This window comes from Chinchilla lanigera, unplaced genomic scaffold (genome assembly GCF_000276665.1).
Source record: "Chinchilla lanigera isolate Chin_1 unplaced genomic scaffold, ChiLan1.0 scaffold00156, whole genome shotgun sequence".
Lineage (NCBI taxonomy): Eukaryota > Metazoa > Chordata > Mammalia > Rodentia > Chinchillidae > Chinchilla > Chinchilla lanigera.
In genome coordinates, this window is record NW_004955557.1 from 1,119,256 (window position 1) to 1,141,528 (window position 22,273).

At 34.8% G+C, this 22,273-nt stretch overlaps 1 protein-coding gene across 6 annotated transcripts in view; it reads right to left on the reverse strand.

Annotated features, from left to right (window-relative positions):
- Atrx (alpha thalassemia/mental retardation syndrome X-linked) overlaps positions 1-22,273 on the reverse strand; it is a 305,334-nt gene that overhangs the window by 171,888 nt on the left and 111,173 nt on the right. For all 6 annotated transcript variants that reach the window (XM_005412622.2, XM_013508825.1, XM_013508824.1 and 3 more), the window contains 3 exons: positions 17,899-17,966; positions 14,383-17,429; positions 9,821-9,929 (listed from right to left, as the gene is read on the reverse strand). In XM_005412622.2, the coding sequence (XP_005412679.1) occupies positions 9,821-9,929; positions 14,383-17,429; positions 17,899-17,966 (3,224 nt within the window). The remainder of the gene's footprint in view (positions 1-9,820; positions 9,930-14,382; positions 17,430-17,898; positions 17,967-22,273) is intronic.

The window sequence follows — 22,273 nt, forward strand, 5'->3', positions numbered from 1 at the left end:
TAGGTATTAAACAGACTTAAAACAGGTCAATCACTTACATAAATGTTTACATATATGCCTTTTTGCACTTTCTCCCTTAAATAGATGGATCAGAAATATTTAGAAAACAAAGAGAATCATTAATTGGAAAAAGGAAGATACAGATGTCTGCTTTTTAGATGATTTCTGACCTGATTTGTATTCCAAAAAAGTCGAGACCAAATCACACCAATTTAAGTCTTATTGGAACTGAGCGCTAAATTACTTGCTCATATACCTCTAGATGAGTTGACTTAGAATGCATACACTAGTACACAACTTTTTATTTTACCAACAAAAAAATTTAAACCCAAATCACTCAAATAAAATATCACATTATAAAATATATTCCCAATATGGCATATACTTGTAATCTCAACTAATCAGAAGATGGGGGCCAGAAAGTCAAAAGTTCAAGGTCAGTCTGTGAAACTCAGAAAGACCCTATCTCAAAATAAAGCATTTTTTAAAAGGTTGGGAACATAAGCTTAGTGGTAGAGCATTTACCTCGCACGTGTGGGCCCCTGGCTTCAATCCACGCCAAAATTGAAAATATATATAATTTCAACATATCCTCCCAAATCAAGACACAGTTTCAAAATAAAGGGAAGTCCTTTAAGTTAAAGTATCTTTCTAGAGAAAAATCTCTAAAATAATCCCCAATACAAAGTATACTGTCATTTCTCGTTGACCAGGAAAAACCTTCTCAACTATTTTCATAATGAATTTGGAATGAATGAGTATATGTGGATAAAATATGCAAGTTCTTACATACTAAATTAGAAATGTAAAAACAATAGTTCACTTGCAGTTTCAAAAAAATCTTATCATTTGGGTAGGACAATAAAAGAGGCAACAAAACCATATCTCAAAACTAGTTATTTTAAATATTACCCCAAATAACCTGATTTCAGTTTGTATTCACAAATTCAAAAGTCTTAAAATTCTATAGTAGCAGCCAGGTTTAGTAACACACACCTATAATCCCAGCATACATGAGGCTGAGGCAGGAGGACTGCTGTGAGTTCAAGACCACCCGGGCTACACAATGAGTTCATGGCCAGCCTGAACTACAAAGTGAGACCCTGTCTCAAAAAAACCAAAAGAAATAAAAAATTGTATAGTAGCTATAATGAATAAAAAAACACATAACTATTCTTTTTCCGAACTATAGACTCCTATGTTTATGTTTACTAAGTGCAAGGTAAAAATAGTTAAACCTACCTAACTCATTCTCAAGTTTTGGATTGTAAACAAACTAAAAAATATACAGGAGATAAGACACAATTTGTTATCAACTAATAAATTACATAATAAGTCACTGAAGCCTAGCATGGTGGTGCACACCTGTAATTCAGTACTGTGGAAGGCTGAGGCAGAAGGATTTCAAGTTCACGCCCAGATTGGGCAACTTAGCAATACCTCGTCTCAAAAAAAAAAATAAAAAAGAGAAGGGATATAGTAGCTTCTTCTGAAGGCCTTCCTTTCAATCTTCAATAGCAAAACTAAGTAAATAAATAAATCATAGAAAATGAAATCAGACCCACATAGGGAAGAATTACAACTTAATGACCTTCAGTAAGATTATGTAGAAAAATTTGTAAACACCTCACAATGCAAACTACAATTTATTTTATTTTGAGATAGGGTCTTTCTGAGTTTCACAGACTGACCTTGAACTTTTGACTTTCTGGCCCCCATCTTTGGATAAGTTGAGATTACAAGTGCATGCCATATTGGGAATATTCTTTATTTTATAATGTGATATTTTATTTGAGTGATTTGGGTTTAAATTTTTTTGTTGGTAAAATAAAAAGTTGTAACTGTATATTAGTTCGCATTGTAAGATGTCTGTAAAAATTACGAACTTCAAAGAATAATCATATTTCTCCAAATTATAAGTTAAATACAGAGTGATAAAGATTCCATAAGCTTTATCTGGCTAAAATGTCTTATACAGCTGGGCATCGTGGTGCACACTTGTAATCCCAGCACTTTGGAGGCTGAGGCAGGAGGACTGTCTTGAGTTTGAGGCCAGCCTAGGTTACATAGTGACTTCAAGGCCAGCCTGAACTACACAACGAGACCCTATCTCAAAAAACAAACAAAAAATAGTTATAAAGTTTTATATTTGCTCTCTGAATTTTTTGACTGGAGGGAAACCTTATTTATAGCCAAGTACATTAGGAATTTATTTATTTATTTATTTTTAGGAATGAATTTTAAAAGTTCAATCATTTTCCATAAATGAGTGATGGATCAAGTATAAAAACTTATGGTTCCATAAATAACTATAAAATAATTTACTACATCTCAAATTTAGAACTTCACTTAAAGGACCTAAGGGTTGAGGTTGATCGTCAACATAAGTAAGCAAAAAGTATGTTGAGGTGAGATGTGTCCCATCTACAAAGCCTGCTGTGAGATGCTTTAAAGGGAAACTCCACTACCTTAACTCTGGAGTCCCGGGCCACAGAGACTTCAAGGACATCATCACTTGAGAACCAGCTAAGGCTGGCAAAGCATCATTTTGGAGGCCTCGGCTGGACCCATGCTGGTATGCATGTGATGGATATGTACTCATGATCCCTAGTTGATTCTGCATGCTCTGAAGTTTCCTTTCTTGAGACTTTCCAAGGTGTTTCTGGGAAAATCATCCAGGTAACAGGGGAACTGTTCCTGGAATTTCAATGCTCAATATTACATCTTGGGGCAGGTATAGCATCCAAAGCCGTCAGTCACAACTATCAGAAGCATTAAAGGCACAGGCTCTGCCACTCTTGTGGCAGAAAGCCTAGGTGGAGCCTCAGGTAATGGAGCCACTCCTCCATTTTCCTGAAAGGGAGGGAAAGGGGTGGAGCAAAACAATATGAGGGAGGGTAAAAACCCACAAAGAAACAATGAATGGAACTGGTACATCAAAGAATAAATAATAAGACCCCAAATCCACACAAACCAACCTTCCAAATTATATAATGAACACTAAGATAATGTCTCACTCTTCCTTCACCTACTAAAAGAAAGCAAAACTAAGAAATGATCCCAACAACACAAGCAATCAGGAAAAAAATTAGAAAGCCCAAAAAAATCTTTAGTAATTATGGTCTTACCTAGAAAGAAAATGAGTAATTAATGTCTCTCTCTTGTTTAAGCACTTAAACAGGAAAGTAAACTGCCTCTTGCTGGACTGTAAATCAGTACATAATTCAAAATGTTGGATTTCTCAAAAAGCAGTAATCTGGAGAAGGCTCTCTTGGCACCAGGGAACTTTCAAGAAAGAGCCATACCAAAAGCAACATGAGCATTAAGAGCTTGATGAAAGGAGCTTAGATTCCAACTGTCATTTCACAGATGAGAAAACAGGGTTAGAGAGGGAAAATGATTTAGTCAAAGAAACAAAGCTAATGAATGGCAAAGCCAGAAGCAGAGACTAAAATTTTTAAAAAACCCAATCTCATTAGTTTTACTATGCCAGTGCTATACTCTACTCATTAACCACTTCTGTGTTAATAAGTACCTAGACAAATACATTATCATCACTTTCTGAAAGGTAAGTATTTCCCTGATTTCAAATGTATGTATTTAAAAATGGAAGAATCCAAATTTTCATTTATAAGGTTAAACATCTTTAGGCCAGAACGTTTTACCTCTAAAATGCAGAAAGGCATATGAAACACATTTCATAACTACTATTTTACCTTTTAAGGGGTTCTGCAAACAGGTTTAAAGAAAATTGCTAAATAAAAATTACATCATTAGAAGGCGAAAGTATTGCTCATCCATATACAAAAGTGACAAAATTTGTGTAAAATCTGTTTTTATACATTCTGCGCACAATATCACAATAGAACATAAAGTAACAGAATTCTGAATGAGATCAGATATTTAAGTGCATGCTCTTTAAAGATATACAATAATTATCTGTCTAGCACTTAAAATATCTATTTAAAAATAAGTATATCTAGCACTTAAAAATCACATATTTTAAAAACAATTCAAAGTCATATTGTCAAAAAATGTTAAATATTTTCAGTGAAAACTAAGTGCCAAATATATCTGTCTGCTAGAGTATAAGGTTTTATATTTAAAAATGTCATGTACTAAAGGTTAAAAATTTTTAAATAAAACATTTTACACAATTACTATGGAATTCTTCAAGCTTTATATTAACATATATTTTCATTCTTAGGTTCAAAATTAGAATCTTGGCAAAAAGCTTTCTACTAAAAATAGGTTTAAGGCATAATCATCTGTACCCAAAAGTGGCAGAATTTATGAGGTAATGATGAAGTCACTAAAAAATGGCTCAAAACATTTTATCAGTCACGTGGCCTGCAAATCTGTAGTCAATGAAAAGCAGTCCTGCATTCTTTTTGAGGGTACCAGGAAAACTATCAAGTAATTTTTTTAATCTTAGGAGTATAAAATTAAGAACCCATACTTATTAATTTATACACAGGGCATGATGCTTAAATAGGCCTGAGTTACAATACATTTATTCCTTGATTTTATTCAAAACATATAAATTTTTAGAGAAATTATACTAAGAAAAAATATATTAACATTGACAGAAATTTGATCATTTAAAGAACTAGGAGTTTTTTTGCAGGGTTGTACTGGGTATTGAACTCAGTGCCTCATGCATGCTAGCAAATGCTCTACCACTGAGCTATAGCCCCAGCCCCAGTGCACTATTTTTTTTTTATTTCAAAAGTAAAAACAGAATTTATTCTAACTCACAAGCCAGAAAAATTAGTTATATCTGCTAACACTAAAATCCAAACCTTTGGCAGCAGAGCTGTTTCTCATTTTCTGGAAAGCTCAGTGTCACCAAAGAGCACAGGAAGTAAAGTTTAGGTTGTATACATTTGAGTTTTAAACAAAAAGGAGAATGGTCACCAGTACTGACCATATTGCTCCCCTTCCTGGGAAGTATAAAATAAGATGGAGAGCTACTAACAACTGCAACCAGGTTAGTCATCTACAAATAGATCCTAACTACTGGCAGGACACCTGTGTTATGATTAAATGACTTGTCACACTTACTTGCACTATACTGACATTGAATTGAAAAACATTTACCTTAAAATTGGTAACTGGACATATTGAAATCCCTATTCAAACAGAAAAAAACAAGCCAAACCCTTAATTTAAAATGCTACTCACTTTCAAGTACAATAATAGAGTGAAATTTTACTAACCAGAGTACCACCATCAAAAAGAAAAACAAAATCACAGGAAATCATCCCACATTTGGTAAATTTTATAGAATATAGAAAAAAAAATATGTAGGAGATGGACATCTGGGTAAGTTTAAAGTGAAAAACAAGAGAAAGTCATGATTAAAAAGACAGGATATACTCATGGCATTAATTTTGCTGAAATCAGGTAATTATTAAATATTGTATCTTCATTAGTATGAACAACTGCCAGGAATCATTAGTCTGCTTCCAAAATATGTTGGATTCACAGTATAAATCAGAATTTTTTCTATATCAACAGAATTTCAACACCAAGCCAGCAGAGGAAAAAATAATAATTTATATATTTTCTGTTTGAAAGGCAAAACTATTACCAAAAGGCTATGGCCTAGTCCCAATGTAATTAAGCAGACCTTCTATCAATAATGGGTAATTGCACCCACCCAGGGACACCATATGTCACAGTCAGGTATAATGGCACAAGCAGGTAAATCAAACAATTGGGGAGACTGGGGCAGGAGGATTGCTATGAGTTCAAGGCCAGCCTGGGCTACACAGTGAGTTCAAGGCCAGCCTGCACTACATAACAGGAATCCGTCTCAAAAACCACAGAAAAAAGTAATTTCTTTGAACATCTTGATTACATCAGATTGTTTCTATGAAAAAAGAAAAAATCAGCCTACCCAAAATGAAATTATAACAAAAAAAAAACCCTGTGGAATACTACTAGAACCAACTAAGCACTGTTTGTGGGAGTGAACAGGAAGATATCTATGTAAAACTTTCAACTTTTTGTCCAAATTGAGATGGAAGGGAATTACACAGAAAAATCTAGCATCTGTTTTTCTCAAAAGCTCAATTTTAAAGATTTTTTTCATATTCTTCAATATACAAATAAAGGCTACTCTAAAAATAATGTTTCTAAATACTAGTGCTATTAAACTTGAACACATTACCATCCTACTACTAAGGCTCATTCACAGGACAAGTATTAATTAAAATGTACACTCTTGCGAGAAAATATTTGGTGAAAATACCCCCAATTATATTGAAAACATATAGAAATCATAATGTATCATCTGAGCAGTACTAATACAAAATTCTAAAATCTGAAGTTCTCCAAAATCCTTCAGATTTTGAGATTACAAATGTTCAAATGGTAAAGTACAGACAAATATACCAAAATTCAAAAGAACTCCAAAATCTGAAACGCTACTAATCCCAAACATTTCATACAAGGGATACTCAACCTGTATCAGTGAATGTCTTATATAAAAAAGAAACAATTTAAAACCTAACTAACAGTCAAAAAGTAAAAAAATGACCATAATAGCACATTCACATAACCAACTCAAATATATATACAATTTTTAAAACCTGACAAGTTGTTTGGTATTATTTTTCGATCAAAAAGTACATAAAGCCCAAGGTAGAAAATCTGAAATTATGGAATTTCAAAATCAAAGGTTACCATTTACATTTTCTTCTAAAATGCTCAATCAGAAAAGACAGAATGTCAGTCAAACTATATTTTGTCACTGTTCATTAAATATATGCAATTAAACAAATATGTTCACAGATCAGACCATTCTGTATCACAATAGTATACATTTACATTCCAATATAAATGATGCTACATAATATCATATAAAATAACAGGAACTTATTTATTTACTAAAATACTCAAGATAGAACTAAGATTTTTTTTTTTAGGATTAAGTTTTTTAAAATGATCTCAAAAGCTACTACAGGTATAAAAGAAAAATGTAAATCTATTGTAAAATTTTCAAATAATTATATATAAGTATACATTACTTGGGAATTTAAAGTATTTACTTCTTCAATTTCAGGAATATTAAGACTTCTTGAGCTACAAACTAGCCCATGTTCCTTGATTCTAACAAATTCTTATGAGTTCTGATGAAAGATGCATTGTAATTAAAATTAAATCTTGCCGGGGATATAGCTCAGTGGCACAAGCGCCTGCCTGGCAAGCGCAAGATCCTGAGTTCGATTTCTGATACCAGGAAAAAAAAAAAAGAACCAGGAATAAAATTAAATCTTGAACAAGAAAAAAGTTTTATACAAATTTATTGCATCCAAATAGTTAAGCATTTGCAATTATACACTAGTTACTTCCCCATAAACACAATACTGAAGGCAAAGCATATGAATGCGTATGAAATTTACACACAATTACAATATGCTTTCTACTAAAATACATCTCACTCAGGGCCAGGGTTGGAGGCACACACCTGTAATCCCAGCACTCAGGAGGCTGAGGCAGGAGGATCCCATGAGTTCAAGGCCAGCCTGGGTTACATAAGGGAGTTCCAGGCCAGCTTGAACTACATAGCGAGACCCTGTCTCAAAAAAACAAACAAAAAAAGGACGTCTCACTCAAAAAAATGTGAAAATGGAAAAATAATGCCAAGACTTTATCATGAGCTGCAAATTTTAAAAGTTGCTTAGTGCATATCCATACTAAAATAGTACAAGAAAGCATCTGTTTTTTCCTCTCATGACTATATAAGCCATGTATATTAAGTCCTTCTTTGGTACAGTGTATATTAAATTTTATAATATATATGTACTTTTTTTTGGTACCAGGAATCAAACTTAGGACGTTGCGCTTGCCAGGCAGGCACTGTGCTGCTGAGCTATATCTTCGGGCCACTTGTGTATTTTATAAAACACACTGAGCCGAGTTACACAGAGATATATGTAGTTCAGGCTGACCTTGAACTCCTAGCAATCCTTCTGCCTCAAAGTCCCTCAGTGCTGGGATTATAGGCATGCACCACCACACCCAACATGATCAGGTAATTTAAAAGATAAAACTGTAAGTTACATTTTCACAAGCTCAAACACAAAAAATTACCATACTTTAATATTTTTAATTGGTAACTAAGTATAAAAATTAATCAACCACATGTAAATTAAGATAAACTGTTTCAAACATTATTAGCCTATCAGTAACATTTCTGCCTTCATGATTTATAAGAAAACAAATACTAGCATCTATAAATGAAAAAGGAAGCATTTTAAAAGAAGATAAAACTCTACATATTTTCATAATCTGGCTATGATGGCATACAATTAAATGCCAGATATTGTATGCCTTTACCATTCCACTCAGGATCCCACCCCATCCTACACAATAACTGAACACACAGTTTTCATTTAAATAAGTAGGAAAGGACAATCTACGACTAACCTCTAATTTAAAAGTGTACCAAAAAAATCTGTTCATTCACCTTTATAAAAATGTTTATTAACAGAATGCTGATCTTTGAAACAGAAACATCAGAATGAGCAAGACCTAAAACAGATCTAAAGTATAACAACTGACCCCACAGCATTTACTACTTAGTTCATTTCTTGTAAAACTACAGCACAAAAATTACATGTATATTTGCTTCTTAATTTTTCAACAATATTAGGAAGAAATACATGGTTATTATCCTGCTCTTTAATAAAATCATCAAGTCTATCATAGACTTTTAGTGCTAGAATTAATCAGAAAAATTCCATCTAACTCTTTTTCATTTTAGTGATGGAAAACTTTAGCAAAAAAGTTTAAGTCACTTGGCAAAGATCACACAGTTACTAGAAACATTAGAATTAGAGGTCAGATACCCCTATCCCATTATTCCAATTCTATTCACTATACCACTCTACCTGTTAAAGATTTTGAGTAAGAGTACCCTATAGTACGGGAAATGTTCATAAGACATGTAGAAACACCATCATTATATTCTTTTGTATCTTGTTCATTGTCCCCTGCTATAACAGGGGTAAATCTTTTTTGCATCTCTCAGCCATCCCTTAGTTAATTAAATCTGTACAGGTTTGCATTTAAACCTATTAGGTCTTATTAAAGTTAATGCAACCATACTACACCCACTTTATTCAAAAAGGGACAAGCTGCACGTGGTGGTACAGGCCTGTAATCCCAGCACTTGGGAGGCTGAGGCAGGAGGATCATTGAGAGTTTGAGGCCAGCCTGGGCTACAAAGTGAGCTCAAGGCCAGCCTGAACTGCATAGCGAGACTCAAAAAAGACAAAAAGAAAAAAAGAAAAGAAAAGAGAAAATGCACAAAATCTAAATACCTTGAAAATTGATGCTTATTTTTAAAGTAATTTCTTAATCTTAAATACCTGAGTAATCTCTTTTACCTCTTCTTCTCAATAGGTCTCAATAAATAGGACCACCACTCTGGATGACAAACATGATAGTCAAATATGGAGAGAGATGTGTTGTCATCAATTTATTAAGATGATTCACTTGCATAAAAAAATAATCTGTCAAAATTAAAAGCATCTCTAAAAACTGATCAGTTCATAGGGAAACATAAAATTGACAGTTCTGCATTTATAACACACCCTATGCTAGGTGTGCTAATATTTACTTTCTCTTAAGGTTTCTGAGTTTTAGCCCATTTTCTGGCCCTTCTTTCAAACTTGCAAGAAGACGGTGAATCTTTCTATGGCACATACTCCCGATTTTTACAACCTGCTTGCTGTTCTGTTGCTGCTGTATGCACCCATGCCTAGGGTGTGTTATGATCTTTTTAAAGTCCTTACAGATGGAATCATACCTATTCTCAGGATCATTGTCGTCATCATCATCGTCATCATCATCATCGTCATCATCGTCATCATCATCATCCACAGTGACAGGCACTGATTTAGATAAGGCTTCATCTCCTTGGGAGGAAAAAGTGTACTTAAAATTAGCTCTAAGGTATCTATAAGTAAAATTGTGTAAAATAAAACTGAAAACCAAAACCTTCCAAGGAAACTCGTGCATTCCAAATATTATTCTAAAATCTAAATCATGAGCAAAGAGAATACTTACTGAAAGCACAACAGGAAATTTATGAAGTATCAAAAGTAAAATGATAAAAACAGATATACATTTCAAGATTCTTTATAGAGCACATGAATTTTAAAGCCATGTCTGTAACAATTCTATAGCAATTATCATCATTATTACCGTAAGGTTCTTGTTGAAATAACCTTTGTACTTATTTATTTACTTATGTCTTTTTGAGACAGGATCTCCCTATGCAGTTCCGGCTGGCCTTAAGCTCACTCTGTAGCCCTGGTTGGTCTTGAACTCATGACGGTCCTCTTGCCTCTGATTCCCAAGTGCTGAGATTACAGGCATGCACCACCACACCCAGCTTGTACTCATACATTTAAAGTTTCAGGTTAACACATGTCTAATTCACCCTGTATCACTGAAGAATAACAAATTGCTTTTATGTTTTAGTACTACCAAGCAATTTAAAAACACATTTGAAATTATATAATACCCATGATGTCTTCAATTACTCAGAGATATACAGTACAGTGGTTTCTGAGTTCATGAACTTAATTCTTTCCACAATTCTAGTCACAAGCCAAATTGGATGATAACCACATGAAATTTCTCCATGAAGTGAACATTACACCTAACCACTGAATTGGATTCAGTTCTCATCCAATTCAGTTTTCTAACAGAATCGTACAAAGAATTAAGTTTACGAACCAAGGTACCACTGCATTTAATTACATTACAATTTTGTTATTTAAAAATCTATCCTTCAACTAAAAATCGAAAGAAATTAAGATTTATGCATTTCATTGTATGTAAATTTCACCTCAAAAAAATTAAACACTGAACTCTATTCCATGCATGTTGCAGTAATTCAGGAGAAGTGTATTAATGTTTGACATTTACAGTACTCTGAAATGCATGAAAACCTTCAAGGGTATTATGCTGAAAAACAAGCCAATATCAATAGTTTGTCATAGTTCCATCTCAAAATAACAAAATTATAGAAAAAGATTTTTAGTTGCCAGGAACTAGTAAAGGGGTAGAGGAATCTTGTGATAATGGGACAATTTGCAGCGGTGACTATACAAAGCTACACATACGATACAATCACATACAACTATTCTCTCTCATACACACATACACACAGTAAAAGTGCACGTAAAACCACTGAAATATGAACCATCTTCAGTTTCCCACTTTTAACAGTGTACTACAAATGAATAAAAAATGTGATGAGATGCTTCATTTTCTTAAATTTATTACAATAAAAAGTCATTGCCATTAATCCCCATCAAAATACTTCCCCTCACTTGAAATATACATGTCCTATCATTCTTGTCACTTTCCAGAGCAGTTCTGAAAGTCTTTCAAGAGAGTCTTTAGCTATACAGTTGTTGTTGCCTTGGTGCCCTAAACCAATTAAAAAACCTTTACCTCTCACAGTCATTTGGACTTTGACGAAAAGCCACAAGCTGCACAGTGCCAGATACAGCGAACAAGGTAGATAAGGACACGCCATAATGTACTTAAAAGCCTGCCTTTCAATCAGAGGGAACTCAGCCACATTCACTGCATCGTGCCTCATACAGAAACTCACAAAAAAGACCCAGAATTGCCTTACAAAGCAGCAAGAATGATCAGTTAAGTATGTTTGAGGGGAGGCGGAGTATTTTGAGGGAGATTAAAGGCAATGTCTTTTTCCACAGTAATTATTTTACTATCGTATATTTTAATCACACCTTATACAAGGCAGTACCACAGGGGGTCACTCAGTGAAGCGACATCTAAGATATCCTGTACTTTTTCCCTCTAAATTCCTGTGCTTCTATAATTATTTCAAAATAAAAGCTTTAAAAAGACACAAAAAGTAGATACACTGAAAGATAGGATATACCAAACAAATATAAGACAATGCTAATGGTGAAAACATTTCTGTAGATTTTAAATTTTTTCATAATAAAATATTAGGGAGCCAGGAGTGGTTGCAATCCCAGTTACTTCAGGGGCTGAGGCAGAAGAATCAGAAGTACAAGGCCAGCCTCGGCAATGTAGCAATGCTCTAAAAATAAAAAAACTTTAAAGGGCTGTGGGTGTATTACGATACACCCGAAATTCGATCTCCAGTGCCACAATAAAAACATGCTTGGGGACAATGGAGAAAAATATCTACAGAGCTGGGCATGGTGGCACATTGCTATAATCCCACTACTGGGGAGGCTGAGACAGGAGGACTGCCCCAAAATCGAGGCCAACCTGGGCTATATAGTGAGTTCAAGGCCAGCATGAATTACATAACAAGACTCTACCTCAAAAAACAAACAACAACCAAAAAACTAAAGAAGCTAAAGACATAGCTCAGCGGTAAAGTATATGTCTAGCATGCATGAAGACTCAGGTTTGAGCCCCAGAACTATTAAAAAAAAGGAAAGAAAACCAACAACAGAGACACCTACAGATTCAGAACAGAAGTAAGATAAATACAAAAAACCAGAAATAGATCTCACAGCATTCTGGCAAAATATCTCAAAACAGACCAATCTTCAAACAACATATTACTAGTAATACTGTCATTCCATTTTTACTCCACCTTTCAAAATCTGACCTATGCTTTTCAAAAGTCAAGTTCAAATTCTATGTTAAATTTTCCCTCAAATATTTAAATACTCACTTGTCACTTATCACATGGCCCCACTGTAGTACTTTTAATATTTTTATAGCGCCAGTGTGGTTATTATGTCTCTCTTCTACTTTGCTTCTTTGTTGTTATTGTTTTATTTTTGTTTTTCTTTTCATGAGACAAGGTCTGGCTACGTCACCCAGGCTGGTCTCAAACTCCTGGGCTTGCCTCAGCATCCTGACTAGCTGGGATTATAGGATACACCATCTCACTCAGCTCTTGTAGTATATTTAAAAGTAATAATAATTTGTAGATCTTTGTCTTGCATTAAACTATTTTTCATCTTGGGTGCTCATGTCATTCCAAGTCGTAATTTCTAAGAAAATGTTGTACTTATAATAGAATACCCAAATATTGATAAAGAAATTTAATCCTCTAAACTCATTGGAGTGAAGGGACTTTGTAAGATCTCCTAAAACTGTCACATAATATTAAATAAAACATACTAGAGAAATATATGAATTCTGCATGTTTATATGAACATGCAAGTAACTTCTTAAGGAATGCCATTCATCACTGGCTCATAGCCCAAGTTATCTTTGAAAAAACAGTACTTTTATATAGAGCTTGTTTTCAGGCCCTCTCTTCTATTCTACGTGTGTGGTTATTGACAAAGCCCGGGATTTTTGGTTGTTACTTTGAGAAAGGGTCTCACTATGTAGTACAGGCTGGCCTTGCTGAGATCCTCCTGCCTCAGCCTCTTGAGTGCTGGGCTTACAGATGTGTGCCACCACACTTAGCCAAAGCAGTTTTGGATGGGTTAAATTTCCCAACTAAAACGGGGAGGGGAAGAAGAGTTGAAGGGAGGGGAGGGAAATAGTGAAAAAAAAAAGAAAGAAAGAATCAAGTTATACCATGTACAGGTACAAATTCTATGATGAATGTGATTATATATATATATACCTAAAGTGTTCCCATAAAATCTAATTTAAAAAAAAAGGAAAAATGTACCAATAAAATCTGATTGAAGAGAAAAAACTTTGCCAGCAAATGTATCTTCTTTTAAACAAAGTAAACAGCTTAATCCCAAGAAATATCTAGAGGTAAAGAAAATCTCACACAATGTATACCTACTGAATTCCTTGCATCAGTCTGGCTGGCTGGCTGGCTGGCTGGCTGGCTGGCTTGCTTGCTTTCCTTTTTTTGGGTGGCGGGAGGGGGGATCTTTTCGAGACAGGGTTTCACTATGTGGTTCAGGCTGGCCTCAAACTCACAGCAATCTTTCTGCCTCCGCCTCTTGAGTGCTGGGATTATAGGCGAGCGCCACTATGCCCAGTCTTAAACCTGATTTTCCTTCATAAACTACTGCTCATTATTCCAGAGAAAACCATGAAATACTGATAAGAAAATTATTATTAAATACCCAACAAATTTGATCGGAGACTGAAAAGAATAGAATTAAGGGAAAGAAAACGTTTAAATTCAAAGAGAAATGCCAAGGACATACAATACTAACACAATACTAATGTTTGAAATATTTCTAAGATGGCATAAAAATAATGGAGAGAGTCTTTAAAGTAAATCTCGAAAGAACTTTTCAATGAACCTTTTCTAAATAGTAATTCTGAATTTCACTGGCTTCAAGGAAAATGAAACAGTACAGTTGCTCAGGATGGTTTAAAAGCAGAAACTACCAATTTTTTAAATTTATTCTTGCATACCTGAAGATTGGCAAAATCCACTGTGCGAAGACAGCACTAAATTTTCAGTCACAGGCTTAATTTTCTGTTCATCACTGCTCCCCTCGCCTACAGAATTCTGATCATCATCTCCTATATCAGAAGAGGAAGAAGTAATGTCTGCTTGTTTCCTTTTAGTGCTTGTTCTCAAAGAGTTTCTCTTTTTCTGCTTTACAATGACTGACTTCTTTTTTGCTGAACTTCTTTGTTTCTTCCGCTTTTTATTATCTTCAGAACTTTCCTCAGCATCAGACGATGATGAGCCACTTTGTATGTCCTTGGCATTTCTCTTTGAATTTAAACTTCTTCTTTCCCTCAATTCTATTCTTTTCAGTCTCCGATCAGAAGAGTTACAACCATCTTTCACGGAGAGTTTCTCAGTATCAGAGGATGAGCAATCTTGTCCCTTCCTTGAACTCTTCTCAGGCAAGCTGCTCCTTTTCTTCTCTCTACTAGATGTTCTAGTCTTACTCTTTTTCTCTTCTGAAGAGTCACAACTGTCTCCTTTCCCTGGCAACTTCCCAATATTATCAGATGATTCCTCCTTCTTTTTAGACAGTTTATCTTTTAGTTTTTTACCTCTCTTTTCCCCATCCGTTGAATCATTCTTACTCTGTTTTATGCCTTCAGGAAAATGAGAAATTTCTTCTCCCTCAGGTAATTTCTCAGTGCCATCAGAGGACGATTCATCCTGTTGTTCTATTTTAATCACTTTTTTTGAGTGTACAGTTTTCTTTTCTTTTTCGTCAGATCCTTTTTTGCTCTTGTTTTTATCGTCTTCAGAAGATTCATCACTCTGTTCTTTCTTTGGAAGTTTCTCAGTGACATCAAATAAACCACTCTGTACTTTTTTACATGTTTTAGTTTTTAGATGCTTGCTCTTATCTTTAGTGTCAGCAACTTTTTTATCTTCTGGAGAATTTAAACTCTCCTCTTTTCCAGAAGAAGACTTATCAGCACCATCAGGGAAAATATTTGGCTGGTGCTTCTTAGAAAATTGGTCTCTTAATTCCACAATGGTCTTATCTCTATCTACCAAAGAGAAACTTTCACTCTCTAGTTTCCTTTCAACATCATCAGATGATCCTTCCTGCACAGTCTTCAAACTTTTCTGCCCTTGATTATCCATTTCCTTTTTACTATGTTTTTCATCTTCAGAAGAATCACAATCTTTTTTATTTGAAACTCTTTTTTTGGTTGTTCTGGTAGCCGCGATTTTACTCATGTTTTTTATCTCTTTTTCTAATTCTGAGTCATAATTAGAAGACTCAGACTGGTTTTGACGTTTCTTTTTGGAAATTATAGAGCTTTTAGCCGATCTACCTTTTTTAATATCAAAATCTGAGCCAGAAGTAGAACTTTTTCGTTTCCTTTTTCCTTTATCATCTTTTCCTTGTTGAGTCTTTAAATCACAGGTCTTATGATTATGAGTTTCATTAATATCCGTATCTGAAGAAGAACTGTGACTCATCCTGCTTACCTCTTTGAGGATTGCTAACATTTCATCAGAATCTGAATTTTGATCTCCAATTTCTGACTGCTTAGATTTAGGCAATTTATTAGGTTTAGGACTATCTATAGCACAGTCAGAAGAATTTCGCTTATCAGTTTTTCTCATTGGAACTGATAGTTTTTGTTTTTCCTTCACTGTTTCATTACTTTCTTCATCTGAATTAGATGTTACAGTTTTAGTTTCTGTCTGTCGCCTCAAGGGTGTAGTCTTTACTCGAGGCGATCTTCGAAGATCAGATTCTTCTAAAGGTAATGGAACTTCATTTTCAACCAAATGCTCGTTATCAATGTTTTCCTCTCCAAGTCCACATTTGTCTGATTTGGTAGAACTTTTAGAGCCAACTTTATCTTGTGGAACTTCCTGACAATCTGCACCTTTAACTGGGGAGTTAGAAAGGGAAACAGGAGTAAGTTTGACATACAATTCTCTTGTCATTTTAGCTGTAGTTTTGGACTTAATACCTCCTCTGTTATCTTTTGAAGGAGTATTTAATTTCACAGATGAATTCTCAAGTTCTTGCTCAGCTGTACTATTACTATCCCCCTGACAATCAGCTGAACACTGAACTTCCATAGCAGTCTCAAGATTCTCAAAAATATCTTCTGGAACTGATGAAGGAACAGACACAATATCCATGTCTAAGTCTTCAGAAGTGTTAGCAGGTTCATACTGAGGCTCTTCTTTCCTGTCAGATTTCTTAGATTCACCACTAGTACTTTTATTTGCTCTTTGTTCCTCTGGTGGAACACTCTGATCCATGTGCTCACTTTCTATCTGTTTTCTTGATAATTTAGCTTCTGACTTTGAAATATCCTTTCTTTCCAAAGCACAAGGTTTTTCTCCTTTCCGTACTTTCACTTCAGGCTTTAAATCTACAACTTTCTGTTCTTTGGTATTTTTCTCATTGTTTACAACATCCAAAGCTCGAATCTCAGAATTCAAATCTTCTTCCAATGCAAGATGAGCCTTCTTGATATCAACCAGCACAGATTTAAAAGCTTTAAGTTGACGTAACTTCACAGAACAACTTATTTCTGAATTATCTGTTGCCTGCTTCAAAAACTTAACATAACTGGAGTTCATGTTGGCTGTGGTCTCAATTAGTTTTTTTGTCTTCTTAATCATCTCTTTGGGCACAGTTAGTGCTGAATATGAATAGGTTATAGAACCAGAACATGAATCATCGAATTTCTTTTCTTCTCCATTACAATTTGAACTATTCTTCTTTGGGGAAAATCTGGGTGCGGGGTCACATACTTTACTACTCTTTTCACTGTCAATTTTTATTTTCTTCTTATTTTGTTGCAACAATTGTTCTAAATTTTCAAACACGCTGTTACATGCAGTGACCAAGTCCAACAAAGGTTCTGGGTGACAAATGTAGCAATACCATTGGTTGTTTTCATCCATTATTGTAGATAGCTCCTTTCGACCAAGGTTGCGCAGAATGCATTTCTTACAAAAGGCATTATGGCAAAAGTCGCAACAAATCAAGTTCCCACCTTCTGCACACCATCTGAAATATTTTAAAGATTCAAAATATTATTCCCAAGGCAATTAATTTTAATTTCATCACTATTAAAGCAATTTCAGTTTTTAGGTTTTTCTTTGCCAGCCACTTTAGTAGAAACTTAGGGCATATGCTTATTCTTTACAAGAAATATAAAACAAGATAGAAACTTAAGGCTTTCTGGAAAATAACAAATATCCACTAAAAACATCAGTGAAGATGCTACAAAAAATGGATCTAATAAAAGACTAGAAGAACTCCCACGAAGATGCACATGGTGACTCACATCTATAATCCCAGGTATGGGGAGGCTTAGGCAGGGGGAGCATGGTGAGTTCAAGGCCAGCCAAGGATATATTCTGAGTTCAAGGCCACCTTAAACTACATAGTGAGACACTGTCTAAACAAATGGGGAAAAAAAACCCTCTCACAAAAAGCAGATAATGAATGTTAGTGAGCTTGATTTGTTACCTACCTACATTGTTCATCCATTCCATCTGAGTCGCGGCTAATATCATCACTCATGTAATACTTAAAGCAATTCTATTGAAAGAAAAATGAGAAATTTAATTCAAACTTCATAACACTCATAAAGGACAAAAAAAATTTAAGTAATTAAGAAGGAAAAGGAGGGCAGGGTATAGTAGAGCATGCCTCTTGTCAGAACACTTGGGGGGGCTAAGGCAGAAAGACTGCCGCAAGTTCAAGAATAGCCTGGGCTACATAGTGAATTCAAAGCCAGCCTGAACAACACAGCAAGACCCTCACTCAAAAAAAAGTTAAGAAATAAGAGGAATGGGTATGTTTTAAATAAAGCAAAACACTGTACTACCCAATATTAGTATTTTTTAGATAAAGCAATATCTGAAAATATTAATTCCTTGAAATACACTTCCATTATCTTCAAGCATCACTATTCCATTTAAAGCTGTTAGAGAAAAAAAAAATCATCTTTAAAGGAAAGCCCATCAGAATCATAGCAGACTTCTCAACACAAATCCTCAAGTCAAGGAAACCTTAAGGTAAAGTACTTCAAGCCCCACAACTACACAACCTCCAACCCAGACCGATGTACCTTGCAAAAAACTGTGTTTCAAAACTGACAGAGAGATAAGATACTGACATGACAAAGAACACATGAAAAAAAGTCACGAACAACAAACCAGTACTTCAAAATGTTCTCAAGGACATTACAGAAAAAGGTAACAAAGATTACAACTCCAAGCACCCAAACAGAATGAATCCACCATGAAAGACAAGCAATTAAACAGACGGGAAAAAGGGGAGCCAACAACAGGAAAATAACACAACAGGGATTAAGTCACTATATAACAGTTATAATCATCAATGTTAATGGCCTCAATTTATGAATCAAAAGAAACAGACTATGAGAATGGATTAAGAATCAAGACCTAACAATACACTGCATGCAAGAAACACATTTAATTCAAAAACATTCATAGATTGAAAGTGAAAGGATAGAAAACAATACACCATGTGAAAGGAACCCAGAAAAAAGCAGGGATACCTAGTAATGCAATGGAGACTAAGAAAACAATACAAAGAACCAACAGATCAAAGAGTTGGTTCTTTAAAAGATCAAATGAAATTGACACTTAGCCAACCTTATCAAAAAAGGGAAAAAGACTCAAATTCATGTAATTGGGAATGAAAAGCATAAAATCACAACAGATCATGCAGAAATCCAGAAGATCATCAATACATACTTTAAGAACCTGTATTCTAATAAGACAGAAAATGCAGAATGGATAGATTCCTAGGCACCTATGAATTATCAACAATGAGTCAGGAAGATATAGAAATTCTACATAAACCAGTATCAGTCAATGAAATTGAAGACATAATTAAAACCCTACCAAAAAAAAAAAAAAAAAAACAACCCTACCAACAAAGAAAAGCCCAGGTCCTGATGGATTAACTGCTACATTCCACAACAAATTTGGAGCAAATATACTGTATCTAATTCTCAAAACTTTAATGAAATTGAAAAGGAAGCAATACTCCCAATTTCATTCCTGGAAGCAAGCATTACCCTGACAACAACACCAGAGAAGGATCCAACTAAAAAGAGAACTTCAGGCCAATCTCCCTAATGAACATAGATGCAAAAATCATCAAGAAAATTCTAGCAATCAGAAAACGGCAGATCATCAAGACAATTATACATCTATCACCATGCACTAAACTCAAGTCAAAATGGATCACAGATCTCAATATTAAAACAGAAACACTAAATCTATTGGAAGAAAAAGTAGTTAAAAATCTTGAAGACACAGGGGCAGGCAGAGAGTTCTTATACAAAAACCAAACCGCATGGGAAATACTTCAAAGAATCAACAATTGGTATCTCATTCCACTGAACAGTTTTTGCACATCTAAAGAAATCACCAGCAGAGTAAAAAGAAAACCCACAAATTGGGAAAAAATTTTAGCTGACTGTCCCTCAGACAAAGGGCTTCTATCTAGAACATGTAAAGAATTAAAAAACATCAGCACCCCCCCCCCAATTCAAAGACCCAATCCAAAAACGGGCAGCTGAGATGAACAAACAGTGCTCAGATAAAGAAATACAAATGGCAAATAAATACATGAGAAAATGTCCAACATCACTAGTCATTTGAGAAATGCAAATTAAAACAACATTGAGATTTCATCTCACCCCAGTAAGAATGGCTAGCATTAAGGAATCAACCAACAACAAATGCTGGTGAGGCTGTGGAGAAATAGGAACTCTTCTCCACCGCTGGTGGAAATGCAAACTGGTGAAACCACTGTGGAAATCTGTGTGGACAGTCCTCAGCAAACTAGGTCAAGAGTTCCCATTCAACCTAGCTATTCCCCTTCTGGGTATTTTCCCAGAAGATCTGAAAACATCCTATCACGGTGATTTATGTGCACCCATGTTTATAGCAGCACAACTTATAATAGCTAAATCGTGGAAGCAACCCAAATGTCCATCCACTGAGGAATGGATAAAAAAAACTGTAGTATTTTTATATAATGGAGTATTACTTAGCTATAAAGAAAGATAGATTCGAAGCCTTTACAGGTAAATGGTCACAACTAGAGACCATATTCATAAGTGAAATAAACCAGACCTCCATGTGTAAGCAAAGTATTGTCTCACTAGTGTAACAACCTGAAAGACTGAATAAAAATTAGGAGGTATGATAAGACATTGTGAAACGAAAGGAAAATGCTCAAAAGTAAAGAGCAACTGGGATGAGAGAAAAGAGAAAAGAAAGAAGGGGAAATTATGTATATATGTATATAAAGGATAGCTAACATAGTTGTACTACTGTCTTCTGTCTCTTTACTGAAAGGCACAGTTTATGATTAATTATTTGATCAATCTTGCATGTCTCTATTTGTTTTCCTGAGAAACCACTTTGAAGATATCAATATGTAATATAACAACCATTGTTAATTTCCTATCACTTTGTCTGTAATTCAGTACTGCCTGTATTGTTCTTATGCTATTTTGTAAATGGATGTCTGTTAATATGTTTTCGTTCTATTATTTTTGAAATAATTTTTTTTTGCCTTTCTTTTTTTGAGACAAGGTTTCGCTATGCAGTTCAGGCTGGCCTTGAGCTCGCTTTGTAGCCCAGGCTGGTCTCGAACCTGCAACGATCCTCCTGCCTCAGCCTCCTGAGTGCTGGGATTACAGGTGTGCGCCACCACGCCAGGCTTATTTTTTAAATAAAAATTTTTTTATTTGTCTGTTTTTTGTTTTTTTTTCCAGAACCGGGAATCGAACTCACGACCTTGTGCTTGCCAGGCAGGCGCTGTGCCACTGAGCTAAATCCCCAGCCCCAATAAAATTTTTTTTAAAAGAGGATTATACACCATGACCAAGAAGGATTCATCCCAGGGATACAGGAATGATTCAACATACACAAATCAATAAATTAATACACTATATTAAAAGAACCAAGAGGAAAAACCATATGATCATCTCAATAGATGCAGAAAAAGCATTTGACAAAGTTTAACACCCATCCATTATAAAAATCCTATAGAAAATTGGAATAAATGTTCTTTATGTCAATCCAATAAAAGTCATCTATGACAAACCAATGGCCAACATCATACTAAATGAACAAAAACTGAAAGCTTTCACTCTCAAATCAGGTACAAGGCAGGAATGTACACTGTCACCTCTCTTATTCAACTGAGTTCTAGAAACATTAGCCAGAGCAATTAGACAAGAGAAAGAAATAAAAGGAATAGGGATAGGAAAGGAAGTGAAATTATCATTATTTGCAGATGACATGATATTCTACATAGAAGACCCCCAAAACTGTACCAAAAGACTTCTCAATTTGGGCCAGGGATATAGCTCAGGGGCAGAAGCACCTGCCTGGCAAGCACAAGGTCCTGAGTTCAACTCCCATTACCAAAACAAAAAAGACTTCTAGATTTAATAACCAAATTTAGTCACAGAGCTGGATACAAAGTCAACACTCAAAAATTAATAGCCTTTATATACACTAACAACAAACTCACTGAGAGAGAAAGAAGGGAAAACAACACCTTTCACAATATCATCCAAAAAAGTGAAATGTCTAGGAATCAATCTAATGATGGAAGTAAAAGAATTCTACATTGAAAACTACAGTACTCTAAAAAAGGGGATTGAAGACGATATCAGAAAAAGCAAAGATGTTCCTTGTTCTTGGATAAGAAGACTCAATACAGTGAAAATGACCACAGTCCCAAAATTGTTATACAGATTTAATGCACTCCCGATCAAAATTCCAACACCATATTCATTTGAAACTAAAAGAGACCTACAATACCAAAGGCAATTCTGGGCAACAAAGGCA